This window comes from Uranotaenia lowii, chromosome 1 (genome assembly GCF_029784155.1).
Source record: "Uranotaenia lowii strain MFRU-FL chromosome 1, ASM2978415v1, whole genome shotgun sequence".
NCBI lineage: Eukaryota > Metazoa > Arthropoda > Insecta > Diptera > Culicidae > Uranotaenia > Uranotaenia lowii.
In genome coordinates, this window is record NC_073691.1 from 56036959 (window position 1) to 56051942 (window position 14984).

Sequence of the window (14984 nt, forward strand, 5' to 3'; positions counted from 1 at the left end):
AAAATTAGTAAAGCAATCAAAAAGTAAATTAGCAATTGAAATTCAGAGCGAAGTTACAAATATCAAATGATATTTGAGTTCAATTTGATTGTTTTCAAATCTATATTTCGAGTTTAAACTATTCTTGCAGGAGAATAATCCGAATTAATTTTTTTTTAAACAATGTGTGAAATAAGCCAAATAAAGACATTAAATATTGGGGCAAGCTTTCATGTTAATTGTAAGAAAATTATGACATTCAGAATTTTCAGTAAATTTTATACTTGAATTTTAAAATAAATCAAGATTGCCAGAATAATGTTCTGTTACAGTGAATTTCTTATTTCTTACTTATGCATAAACGTATTGCTAGTTTGTTAAATTTCAAAGGTTTTTAAGTGGACTATTGTTGTCAACATGTTCGAGAAGTTTTTAGATTGCCGTCGAAAGCTTAATCATAAGTGATTCTATCAAATCCAAATTATTTCTCTGTTAGTTAAGTTTTCCAGTTTTTGGAAAAAAAAATATTGGGGTTTATAATGTAAATTTACCTTCAATGTTCTAAAATTCAACATCAATTTGATCTAGTCAGAAAAGTTATAAATTTCTTCATGGATCACATCACATCACCAAAAGGAACAAAAATAATGTTGGTTTTTCAGTTGAAAATATTCAATTTTCCCATTCAAACCAAATAGTTCGAAATTACTCATGTAAACGTTACTTAAATATTCTGCAAAAAATCATGGATGAGTTTTGGACCAAAATGAAGCTTTTAAGACCCCAGGGTTTGAAAAATTGAAAAATGACCCCAAATCGACTCAGTCTAATATAAAGTGCATCAATATCCAAATCTTCGTTTTGATCGTTTCGAAAAAAAAAATGATTATATTTCTTTGATACCAACAGTTGTTTTTGCCTCAATTTACCTGCTTCAAAAACTTTTATTTGTATTTTAAAGCTCTCTTTCCGATGCATCAGGCATGGTACTGTGCTAGCGTGGGCGCCTCTCAACCTGAAGGTCGAGGTTCGAATTTCTTGGCTGTACCCCTAACTTTTCAAGAATTGTTCAAATAAGAAACAATGCATGAAAGTTTGAGAACAAGGCAAAAAGCTTGGCTGTACCCCTAACTTTTCAAGAATTGTTCAAATAAGAAACAATGCATGAAAGTTTGAGAACAAGGCAAAAAGCATTAACATTGCATGTAACAAAAAAGGCATTCAAGCTTGTGTGCAAGACTTATATTTTTGCATTTTTGGTGGTCTAAATCCTAGCTGATCGAGTTATAATCTTGATAGGGTAACGGACCTATTTTGGATCGCTTTGGGAAGTGGCTATGCTATTTTGTGAAGAAAAAAAGTATATTTTACAATTTTTGGCTGCTTTTTGCGTTCATTACAAATATCACGGCCTTTTCTATCGAAACATATCATCGTTTGTTGCAAAGTAGCAAGATTGGAGCCTAAAAACTCGTTTCTTCGATCATTACTCTGGTCGGTATTTTGGACCACCAGGATTCTATTATGGACCACCCTCAGGACCTATTTTGGACCACCCTTAAACTAAATAAGTTGTTTTTTCTAAATTTTGCTATATTTACGACAGCTATAGATGCGCAATTTGCGACTAATTCAGTTAATCTTTTCCTTTCTTATTCTTTTAGTCCAGTTTTGTTTGTTCGCGTTAACTCATTTCTGAACTAACTTTTTTCAACTTTTCCCCAGTCACTATTAAGGTACACTTGTTTGTTGAATATTTTTTACTACAACCATCTGTTTTTGTTTCCACAACTTCTTATGCTTAAAAACAGTAATTTTCGATAAAAAAAGGATAAAAAATAGAAAAACTCATCCTTTATACAGTGTGTTTCAAATATTTTGAAAATTTCGACAGCACACCGCAATCTCGACAAAATTTGTTCTGCAGTGTTAAATACTGGCCAGTTGGTTTTTCTTTAGGATCAATTTTAAGAACGTAAATCTCCTTAAGGCGACCCAATTATAAGTTAAGAAAGTTTGAAATCATCAACTCCGCGACATCAATTGATGTATTTGACTTCCTAAACCTTAATGGATTTGGTTTAGCTTAAGTTCTGTTGAATACACAGATTCAAATAGATAAAAATGTGCGAGAACTATGAGACCTTTTAAACCATCTGAAAGCCAGATTTTTTTTCTCTGACAAATTTACAAAAGTTGAGTGTTAACTTTAAAAGAACTTTTTTTCTACGACAAAAAATTAACGATGGAGTCAATTTCCCAATAGCTTTTTTCTTTCAAAAATTGCATAACCACAGGGGCTGAAAAACTAGATTTTCGGTACTTTTTCGCTTGTAGTTTTAAATTATTTTAACAATTTTTTCCTTAGTTTTGAAACTTATTTATTCTATCTTATAGCTATAGTTCAATATATTTTTTGTTTAAATTGTTCTACTATTAACTAAGATCTTTCAACTATTTTTTTTTCTGGGAAATTCCGGCTTGCAGTCTATTTTAGAGCAAAAACGATTTTTGTTTTATGTATCCAACGTTTCAATCCGTTTTGGATCTTCTTCAGGGACTAAAAAATTGTATTTTCAATTAATTTTTGGACGATTACAAATTATTTGTTGTGAGATGTTTACCTAAAAAGTGTCGTTTTCTTGTTTTTGTCGACTCGGCTGGTCTTGTAAAGCTGTCTATTTATCTGTTTTTTAAATTTTCCGAATTAATTCGTGTTTTATGACAATAAGGTGTAGTGATTGCCTTACTGTGTTAGATGTTTCTCGGATAAAATCCGGTTGTCCGGGAATTTTGGGATAAACTTTCCTCAGCATCGAAACTTTGGCACAGTTTTCACTTTTCACCTTTTGTTTTTGTTGTTTCTAGATGTCAGCTTGTTCTGTGTTGTGTGTAGGGTGGTGTTTTTTATTTGTGTGTTTATTTTTGTGTTTTGTGTTTTCGTTAATTGATTGTATAGTTTTGAAAATAAAAAACACCACCCTACACACAACACAGAACAAGCTGACATCTAGAAACAACAAAAACAAAAGGTGAAAAGTGAAAACTGTGCCAAAGTTTCGATGCTGAGGAAAGTTTATCCCAAAATCCCCGGACAACCGGATTTTATCCGAGAAACATCTAACACAGTAAGTCAATCACTACACCTTATTGTCATAAAACACGAATTAATTCGGAAAATTTAAAAAACAGATAAATAGACAGCTTTACAAGACCAGCCGAGTCGACAAAAACAAGAAAACGACACTTTTTAGGTAAACATCTCACAACAAATAATTTGTAATCGGCCAAAAATTAATTGAAAAATACAATTTTTTAGTCCCTGAAGAAGATCCAAAACGGATTGAAACGTTGGATACATAAAACAAAAATCGTTTTTGCTCTAAAATAAACTGCAAGCCGGAATTTCCCAGAAAAAACATAAAAATCAGTCGATCCCCAAACATATAAAGATATTTCAACTATTACAAAAATTAAACTCGTTACATATTTGTTGTTGTTTTTTCCCAACCCCTTCTTTAAACAAGGTTTATATTTCGTCATTTCTACCTAACCAAGATTATTTTTTTCTCGAAAATCAACCCTGAATGGTTGTACCTTCTAGACCAAATTGTCAATTATTTTTCATGAAGCATTAAAAATAATGACTTCATTAAAACTTGGTGCATGTCCATTTTTCATGTTTTCAAGCTTCTTTAAGCTGTAGATTTTGACAACTGCTTATCAAATAGTTGCCTTTAATGAGGATTATTAGATTAACGAAATTTAAAGCATAGTGCACAAAAAATAAGTTAAAATAATGTTTAGCATGATTTTTGCCGATTGAAGTGAACCCCGCCTATTAGGATATATTGACAGTTTTATACGAACACCACCTTAGCAGGAGGCCTCAGCCCTAACCTCAAACCATGGGAGAACAGAATCAATTTTTGAGAAGGGCGCACGATAAACGCGATTTTGCGATACTAACATCGACTAATTCGCCCTGTGGAAAAGCGACACACAGATGCTCGTGTTTTGATTTGTTTGGGTGTTCAGGGCTGCCAAGTGCATTGATATTTGGAAAATGATTATATTTTTTTGATTGCATTTTTATTGAAAATCTTTTTCATGAGTACTGAAAATTTGCAACTTTTCCGTAGATTTCTATTAGAATATGAAATTAAACGCAATATTTATCTGAACTGAATAACAACTGTCTGTATCGCACACTTAAACGATGTAGCGAATTATGAGAAAATATTATAAATAATCAGAGCATGCAGGCTATTATTTTCATAGTCAACATAGACGTGGCTTTCATTAATTTACTTTTTTTTGTAACAGTGAATGATTTTGCATTCGTTTAGAAGTTAGAAACAACTTTTGGGGCCGTCCACATACCACGTGGACAACTTAGGGGGGGGAGGGGGGTATGGAAATGTCCACGCTTGTCCACGGAGAGGGGGGTAGGGGTTTGGGTCATGTCCACGTGGACATACTTACTTTCAAAATATGATCAAAATCTTAAAATTTCAATGCTTTCCAGTTAAAGTTTGAACAATTAGTAGCTACAAGTGATAAATGTGATAATTTGAGAAATTTAAATTTTTAAAATCCTTTTATATCAGGGAATTATTATTCAGTTTTTTTCAAAATCAGCCTATTCAATAACAAACAGGCAAAAAGTAGTGTTTTTTAACTTTCTAATAATAGGTATTTAAAAAAAACTATTTCAAATCTGTCCACGTGGACATCCGAGGAGGGGGGTAGGGGTTTGGCAAATGTCCACGCTTGTCCACGGAGGGGGAGGAGGGGGTCAAAAATCTCATTTTGCTGTCAACGTGGTATCTGAACGGCCCCTTTTTTAATTTACCGGTGAAGTACATGAAAAATATATCAGGTGTTTTAAATTCACCTAGAAAATTCATTAACGAAAGATGGCTTATCTTCATCTATTTAGAGATGCCCCGTAATGAATTAAAACGTTTAGCTGTTGAATGTTAAAAAATTAAATCAATTCAGAAATATTATAATTAGTTTAAAACAAACAAATACTGATATTAGTAACGCACCTAGCATCACTGGTGAGGCCGTCTGCTCATCAAAGTTTGAGGTTATGGCTGAGGCCAATTTCTCGCCAATACTATCGCCAGTATATACCCTTATAGGTGGATTTTTACTTTAATGAGTTAATAAAATAAAATTATTCTTAAATTAAAAATTTTGTTTATAATAAGCGATTGAAATAGTGTGCATAGTTCTTTTCATATCGTCGTAAAACGTCTTATAACGTTCATGAAATTGCTATTAACACAAGTTTTTTTGGGTCTTCCAGCTTGAAAACTAGTTTTCATGTGTTTTATCATAGCTTTGAACATGTTTTTAGTTTTAAAATCCATCACAGTTATGCAGAAAACCTCTTGGAAGTTGACACCAATAATGGCACGTCCTCCTGAACAGCTTATTTAAATGGAATATTAGATATGATTAGAATCATCAGAAGTAACTTTATCTATATTTGCTCAAAATTTTCATAATAAACATGATTTATGAGAGAAACATTGAAAAAAGCATCAAGGTGGTCCAAAATATGTACCCGGTCCATAATAAGTCCGTTACCCTATAATGCCATCAAAGGGTGATGCAATTTAGTTTTTCTTGCATATGATTGGAGATATTTTTACATCCTACGAGTACAAAATTCTATCTCATTTGGATAGGAAAAAATAAATATCAAAATATCTCATCGTGATATAATTTTTCTCTTCTGATCGAGAAGGCAAAACTCACCTGTGCTGCCATCACCCGTTGCCGTTCCGCTATGAGATTACATTTAGCACATCCACAATCCCGCCATCGGCAGTATCGTTTGTGACCTTTCAGGGCGCTTACCTAGAATGACAAATGAATGAAAAGGCATTAATTACAGAAAAAAATAGTTATGTAATGAGGTATTTTTAAATGTTTAGGTATATAGGTACGGTAGCGTGAATGTTCTTTCTAGAGAATGTAATATAAGATTCTCTAGAAAAAACAAGTCTGATATACCAATATAAATACCTAAACAATAGAAATTTAATGAGAACTGTTTTAGCTTACGTCCTCAAAATAGAGACTAACCCATTCATAACTAAAAAGAATAGACTCTTTTGATCGATATCAACTTCATAGATACTTTTGATATTCATTCCGAATAAAAGGTGCAATTTAGAGTTGCCTGAAACCCCCAAACAATGAGTCTGCAAATATTCGTTGTTCCGAAAAACGCTTTCAAAAGCGCCACATATTTCCTGTTCAGCAAACCAAACCTCCAACTTTGCCGTTCAATTCTGAGGACTTTTCCGATTGTTTCCTCTCTCTCTCTTCCGATCCCGCTTCCGCTCAATAGCAACGATTTGGCCCTACGTCGGGTTCCTTTCTCGAAACTGCTTCAAAAGAACTTGCAAGAATTTCCTGACACGATCCTCCGGAAATTGCTGCAGCCTGCAACACTTTATATGTATGTTCGCGTCTATTCAGTAGTAAATCTGGAGCCAAAGGCTGCTTCCCAAGACTTCCTCTCTCCTCGTTCCCATCAACCGAATGCCGTATAATGATTTAATTAAAATTAAAACAATTGACGGTTTCCTACCTCCCGCTGTTTCCCTGACAGGGTCGGAGTCTTGGTGTGGTGGTTGGTTTGCAGTCTCCAGAGAAAACGCGAAGCGTGTCGTCGCGCACTCCTGGAGTGGCTCTTTTCCACTTCTCGGCAACACTTGAGAAAAACGGTCGTTTTTAGCTACCTTTATGCTCGTTTAAGTTTTTTTTGTCGCTCTCTCTTGACGAAACGCAATTGTTTTGTCAAAGGATTATAAGAAAGTTTGCTCTGTGTGAACGGGCGACATTTGTACCGTTTTGAATGTTCCAAAAATGTTCAAACGAATTAAATAAACAACCCACGATAACCTTATACGATTTTAATCGTTGCAATCTTTTAATTTCAATCTTTTTATTAACTTCATATCTCATCAATGCATGATATCGCTAGTGAAATTTGAAAAGGACGAATGTGACAAATGTAAACAAGCTGGGTGACACAGCAGACAAATTCCACCGTGACGTTAATTCACCTTTTCCGGACTTTTCTAAACGGTTGTAATTCTAGAAGTCAACCAATTTACTGTTGAATGAGAAAAGTAGTAGCAAACGGTCGCGAATTAACTATCCACAATTTCATATAGGGGAGATAAGGGCATAACGAGCACCCGGGTCATAGTAAGCACTTTTCTTTTCTACAAAAGTACGCATTTTCTTAAATAAATTTTCATGAGGAACAGTTTCGTACTTCCCATAGCTGAAATTTATTCATTATTTATTATTAGAATTAAACTTCACCAAAAAAGGGATCTTCTTATCATTTTTACAGAAATATTTAAACAAAAACATTCTCAAGTGACGAAAATATTATAGTTTTCAAGCACAAGAAAAAAAGCTTTTATGATCTTTGAATCACCTTAATCTCTAATGTACGCATTGCAACATGTATATCATTATTGTTCCTCAATTTTCACCATAATTGATTTTTTGATTTTTCAATAAAATTTAATACAAAATCAATTCAAAAACGCGTTTTTATTTCAATTTGTGGACTGGGGGCGAACAGAGCACAATTAATCGGGGCACGATGAGCGTTTTCTGCAGTAGCATCTAAAGCTATGATCATGTAGTATCCGGACACTTTATTTCGGTGATAGCTACGTTAGCAGACCTCGGATAAGAAAAAATGAGTAACGTTGTGTTCACTATAAAAAAGGACTAAAGGGTGATACGGTCAAAATTTGGTCAATATCAACTTGACGTATTTCTTTCAATTTTGCATTTAAAAAAACCTGAACACCCCTCATTTTAAAGGTGTGTGTGTGTGTGTAGAATGTTGCTCCTATTTTGATTTTGGAATTCACTCTTCAGTTGTCAAAATGCCGTCCAAGGAAGAAGAGCAGCGTATCAAAATTTTGCTCGCGCATCGCGAAAATCCGAGCTACTCGCACGCAAAGCTGGCAAAATCGCTAAAAGTTGCCAAATCAACCGTTACAAATGTAATTAAAGTGTTTGTGAAACGTTTGTCGACAGCCAGGAAGTCTTGATCGGTGGGAAATCGAAAACCGGGAGCCGCTGAGACGACAAAGAGAGTTGCCGGTAGTTTCAATCGAAACCCTAACTTCTCTCTCCGAGATGCCGCAAATAAGCTGAGTGTATCGTCTACAACCGTGCATCGATAAACAAATACGACGGCCAAAGCGCGATCCCGGAGGCTGTACACGACGATGCTGACGAAATTTGACTGCGTGGTAATGGACGACGAAACCTACGTCAAAGTCGACTACAAGCAGCTTTCGGGACAGGAGTTTTATATGGCAAAAGGAAGGGGAAAGGTAGCACATGAAACTGTCAAAGTTCGCGAAGAAATATCTGGTTTGGCAAGCCATCTGTGCCTGTGTCTTGATAAGCAGTATTTTCATAGCTTCCGGGACTGTCAACCAAGAAATTTACGTGAAAGAGTGTTTGAATAAACGTCTGCTGCCTTTCCTGAAGAAACACGGTTGTTCCGTACTGTTTTGGCCGGATTTGGCATCTTGCCATTACGGTGAAAAGGCCATGGAGTGGTACGCCGCCAACAACGTGCAGGTGGTTCCCTCCTAACACGCCAGAGCTCCGCCAAATTGAGAAATACTGGGCTATTGTCAAGCGGAACCTAAGGAAGACCGAAAAAACTGCTAAGGACGAGCAGCAGTTCAAGGCAAACTGGCTTTCTGCGGCGAAGAAGGTGGACAAGGTGGCTGTACAAAATCTGATGGCAGGGGTTAAGCGTAAGGCCCGGCAATTCGGATTGGGAAATGCGGAAGCCTAACTGAATGTTTTTCCTGAATTTTATACTAATTAAACTTGAAAAAGAAATTTAATTTGATTTTTTAAATAAACGATTTCACCGATTTACACGCGTTTTCCCTTGACAAAATTTTGACCGTATCACCCTTTAAATACAACAGGGTTGTGAACTGAATTCATGTCACGAAATTTCAAGGTATTCCCCAACAAACATTTATTGTTGAACAACCGCTGATACATTATTTAGTTCTAATTTTAAATTATTCATCTTTCTAAAAGAAGCCAACCTAAATTTCAGAGAGAAGCTGTTCTTCAGCTCTTAATCATCGAGATTTGGAGAGATTAATCAGCGAAGATGACATGAAACGTCAATTGACGAATAAAAAAAACAAAATGAATGATGACCGATGTATCTCCGATGTTTGCCAGCTAATTTTCCCCTCTCGTGTTATTTTTTCTATATTTAAACTTTTCTCAAACTTTGAACTTAGGAGTTCTTGGTCTCATGCCGCAGAACAATTTCTGCGAAAGATTAGCAAGCGAATTAAGCGACCGAAATATCATCTCTCAACCAAGGTCAATTTCATATGAAGAAATTGAAATTGAAATGCTTCAAGAATAAAAAGGTAATTTCTCGACTAGGCCATTTTATCACGCAAAATGAGAAATTTTTAGTGAAGAAATTTTTTTTTTTTTCGATCCATTCGCTATCATGAATTAGTTGATCAATAAAAGTTTGATATAGCTGAAAGACGCTTTCGAAGTTATCCTTGTACAATAGACTGAGTCGATTTCGGGTCATTTTTTAATTTCACAAACCCTGGAATCTGAAAAGCTTCGCTTTGATTCAAAACTCATGCATGATTTTTTGCAGAATTTTTACGTAACGTTTACATGAGCACAGTTTACATGAACTTTTACATAGGCTTGTATGGAAAAATGGAATATTTTGTACTGAAAAATCAACATCATTTTTGTTTCTTCTGTGGAGCCCAACCTGCTTATGGGTTTTGTGCAAATTTATAAAATATTTCAAGGAAATTTTCTGTTGAATAACTTTGTCCAAGACCTTAAATTTGTATCTTATTAGGCAAAAAAGTTATTAGCTGTTTAACAGGGGTATGTCTTTTGGAATTGATAAACAATAAATTCAATTGACAATTGACATTCAATTGACTCGGCTCCACAGAAGATACAAAAATGATGTTGATTTTTCAGTACAAAATATTCAATTTTTCGATACAAACCTAAAAGTTCATGTAAACGTTACGTAAAAAATCTGCAAAAAATCATGGATAAGTTTTGAACCAAAACGAAGCTTTTCAGATCCCAGGGTTTGAGAAATAAAAAAATGACCCCAAATCGACTCAGTCTATTTGGGTAACTTTGATAACTATGGTTTTAACGAATCTCAACATCCTCAAAATTATTGTTTTGATGCCAGCACAGAAGACTTAAAACATCAATTCCAGTATTTTGTTGTTGATGTTCAAAGAGAGAGCATCAGTTTTGTACATAGAGAATGAGTTTCTAATTCCAAGAACCATTCTTTTGACCCTTGTACAAAATTTAGGTCCTCGGTCAATCACGGAGTAGCAACGAGGCGATGTGGAACTTGTTCTACTGAGCCACGCCTGCGATCATGGAATTCGAAATTTTTTTATTCGGATTAAAATAAGCAATTTAAACATGAATGTTGGATATGAACTAAAATGTGTAAAATATGAATATGTATCAATATTTCGTACAATTTTTACAACATTTATGAAAATGATTTCGAGTTCAATGATTTAAGGTGGATGTGAGTAGTCAATCAAGCTAAGCTAAGCTAATTCCATTATTTTGTTATTAGGACTCAATTGAATTTTTAAACGTTTTCTTTCAAATACAAATATACTGAAAAGATGTACAGTGTTGCTGCATATATTTAGGGGCAAACATTATAAACATTTCTCTATATTGTTTGGCCTCAAAAACAAATGAATTTTACCTTCATGCAATTCCCTAGGTCCTCCCACTGTTTCTATGTTCTTTTTTTATTCAAACTTAGCCATTTGTTCTAAACAGGATTTCTCATAAAAAATGTCCGTTTTTTTTTTAAATATCAAAAAATTACCATAGAATGACCATAAAAATAGCTCTTTAACTATACCTATACAAAAGAAAAAAAGTCGAACTTCTACATAAAACAACCCATTTACTTCTTAATACTATCATTTTATCAAGAAAGGTGTTTGTTAGTGAGTCTTCGAAAAAAAAAACAGATATTTTAAAACTTCAAAACTACATTTTAAGTGATATAAAAAATCTCCAACTAAAAATTAAATTTAACCTTATTGAAACTCATTTTATAGGCTTTCAAACGAAGAAAACAGTTTTCATATATTTGTACTTCAGACTTAGATAATGATGATTTATCTGCAAAAACTTCATGTTGATCAAAGTTACCCCGGTGATCAAAGTTCGCCCTGTTTACGGTACTTTTGTTCCCACATTGTAGGAAGCGCGTGCTACCTGCATATGTGAGTGTAGTTGTTCGACCATTGTTTATTTTCGAAGGAAAAAAATGATTTATTGTAATTATTTCTTTCATAACTCTTGAAGGGGGCCCACTTTGGTGTCTTCAGATGAAAGTTACATCATTAATTGCAATGGGATCATACAATGGTATTTTTTGCAGAATATTCGGCGATGCAGACGGTACTTTAGTACAACATTTAAAGCTTATATACAATTTTTCATGTTAAAGTTCATTACTTCAAATTATTTTATTATTTTATTTGGAAAGCTGATGATATTTCAATGCGTTTTGATGTGATATTTTATGATTTCCGTTGAAAAATTAAAAGAGATTAGCTGTAGCACTATGGCTTTACTTTTTTTAAAAAAAAATATCACGGTGTTTCGTGCAGTGTGTCAAACAAAAGTTATTGCAGATGGAAGCCGAGAGGAGATAAACAATTCTGCACACTCACGTTGATAATCAAACGTCGTCTGCAGTAAAAATCACTAAAACGTTGAAAACGTTAAACGATTTTCATAAAATTTGCCCAGTTGGTAGAACATACTTTTCACATAATTTCCCCAAATTTTGAGATAAAAACATGAAATTTGATTAATTGACAGGTTATTTTGTGAAGCAATCTCAATACAAAAAAGCTGTATCTCTATTTCAAAGGCGTGCAAAATGTTCAAAGCTAAACAAATGGTGAATTTATAAGTTAAACTATCTTGTGGGAAAGTTTCATGAAAAAATATCAACTGTGTAAGATTATTTATTTATGATTATTTTTCAAAGCAGCTACAGAGTAAAAACCTGACTGTTCATGATGAATAAGACGGCGGGTTCGAAGCTGTACAAGGAAGAATGCCCCAAAAACCACGTAAAATTTAGGCCAGATTTAGAAATCGGCTTTCTTTTTCAAAACCTGCAGAACCGACAGTCATCGTTTTGAATTATATTTATCCTTTTGAGATGCTTTTTTGTTGGACAATTCCCGGTCAAGAGACTTGTGTAAGTACACTTAAGTTCAACATGTTTTTGAAGAGTCGTGCACATGGTTCAATGAATCTTTTTGCTTGAGTTTCTTCCTCCGCTGTTTCGTTTCTTACATAATAAATTCTTCTTAGAGGCTCAAAACTCCGTAGAGAACACGTTCCTCATTCCACATCCGTAAACCACTAGTTTAGCTTGGTGATGCGCAAAATGGCCCTCCAGTATAACCAATCCAGATATCAATGAACTCACCACGCCATGGTTCCGGCACCGGGCACATTTCGGCGTTCGCTGGTACCGTTCCGAGGCTGCCCTCAGGAAAAAGGCCGGTGGCAGTGCCCCCAGCACCGGATGCTGTTGCATCAGATTAGACATGTCAACACCACTGGGCAGACTCATCGCACACGTGTCCACCTGATCCCACTGGAACACTAATCACACACTCTAATCGCTCTCACACTCCTTCGACACTAGTATCCCAAACTGGAATCCGATTAACCCAATATGAGGGAACACTCAAAAGTTATCAATTTCGATGGGGACCCACTTCACAAACTGTATCAACAACAGCAATCCCTTTTCACGCCTCTTCCAGTGAATCAACCAACCAATAGTTTTCTGGTCGTCAAAGTAGCCCACACTTATTTGCAGATCTAATCACTGTTGCTGAACTGTCCGTTCCGGTTTCTGCAAAGCCCAACACAAAATGACACTTAAACAAATTGAACTCATTATAGCCTGATCACAATCAGCAGCATACTCTATTCATTAAACTTTTGAAGGACTCTTTTGCGGGTTTCGTTCGCTAATCCGGATTGCCCGTCGTCAAAGTATCCAAAATTTCCACCTCAACAAAACACACGTCGTACTCGACCGCACTGTCAAATGCTACTGATTCAAAATGTTTCAACAGTTTCTAGCCAATCCCCTCCCAGACCAGACCAGCAGTAGGCTTTGTGTATCACATGGGATCGGGAAAAATGTATACAATCTCTAAACCATCACCGACCTACTGAGGACTGGCAAATTTACCAAAACCCCGAAAAAAAACAAACCCAAAAGGGGCGTTGGTATGGCAGCAAGTCCTGCCGGTGAATGCAAAAGCGAGACAGCAGCAAGCACTCGAGTTCGTAGAAGAGAGATACAAACAACCTTCCATCGTTTGGCCTACTGTACGGTCTTGCGTATCGCACTCACACCAACTTGGCCAAAGCCAAATGAAATACAATGATACAACTCAACCAACCAAATTTAACCAAAACGGTGCCACCATCCTTCGTTTTCCTGTTGCAGCAGCTGCTTCTGGAGGAATAGGATGGAACCGGTGCGTAGTGGAACGACGGATGAAGCCGAAAGCAAATGAATGTTTTATCATGCGGATTCACACAGATACTAGTCCATGTCCGTGTCCGTTTTTTGCGACCCGGGTCGTGGCACAACTGTCACATTCTGGTGATTACAGATAACTCGACCCCCTTTCGAGGATTCTGCCCCCACCTTGATTAAGGCTTCCGGCACACGGTGGAGCCCACAGATACAATTTATCCACTCGGGATTGAACCAGGGGTGTAGTCTGACAATGCAACTTCATATCGTAGATCTTCCTAAAAAACGGAAGAAGAATTTTATTGTATCATCGTCAAAAACTTTGAATAATGAGTTCTACCGGAGATCTGCATATGCTTTCAATATTGTGTGGTATACATTATGCCAATTTGAGTGTTTATCTCAGGGCGTGAATGAATTGTAACTAATCCGACTGCTATTATGTGAACGTGAGTGTAAGCAGCTCTTGGTTATTGAGTAGCCAACCTTGCTGGCGCGTAGGTGTGAGCAGCAGCGCCTGTATGTTGGGTGATTCCTCGTGAATAGCCAAATTACATATTGACGACCGTGAAAGGTTTTCTAAAAGTTAATAATCCGTATAATTTGAACCTCATACAAAAAAGAATCACCCAACGGGCAGTGCTTTGTGAAATTAGCAGTGAAAAAAGTGAATAAGTTGCTGCAAACAGCAGTTAGTTTTCATTCTTCTGGGAACGCTAGCGCTGAATTGTTAATCTTTGTTTGGAGTGGTGACTGAAAGAAAAGCATCTATGATAAGTGTTTGTATTGCGTCGGAATGACTTGATTGTAGAATAAGCATAGTAGCTAAAGGGTGATACAGTCTAAATTTGGTCAGTATCAACTTGACGTATTTCTTTCAAGTTTGCATTTAAATAACCTGAACACCCCTCATTTTGAAGGTGTGTGTGTGTGTGTGTGTTTGTGTGTGTGTGTGTTTTTTTTTTTTTTTTTTTTTTTTTTTTTTTTTTTTTTTTTTTTTTTTTTTTTTTTTTTTTTTTTTTTTTTTTTTTTTTTTTTGCTCGTGTTCTCACGTTTTGCATGCCTCTATTTTCGTAGCAATATGAGTCCTCCACCAACAAAACCGAGATGGGCATGACTCCCGCTACAACGCATGCAGCCTCCGACGAAACGGTGCGGTATGCACTGATGACCCGCAAATTCATTCGCCTCTGTACACTGTTTAGCTTCTGCTGGTTACACTGGATGTTAAGACCAGATTTCCAGGCCGCCCCTCCATATCGAAGGATTGACGAAACTACACTCGAAATTATCCTTCGCTGACTACTTCGGATCCCCGAGTTGTTCGCCATTATCC

The 14984-nt window shown here is 35.7% G+C and overlaps 1 protein-coding gene across 1 annotated transcript in view; it reads right to left on the reverse strand.

The window, feature by feature from the left end:
• Nucleotides 1-13286, reverse strand: part of LOC129739522 (doublesex- and mab-3-related transcription factor A2) — a 74478-nt gene extending 61192 nt beyond the window's left edge. The window contains exons 1-2 of the mRNA XM_055731003.1: nt 12575-13286; nt 5752-5853 (exon numbers count right to left, since the gene is read on the reverse strand). Of these exons, the coding sequence (XP_055586978.1) occupies nt 5752-5853; nt 12575-12721 (249 nt within the window). The 5' untranslated portion in view covers nt 12722-13286. The remainder of the gene's footprint in view (nt 1-5751; nt 5854-12574) is intronic.
• Nucleotides 13287-14984: the final 1698 nt, after the last annotated feature.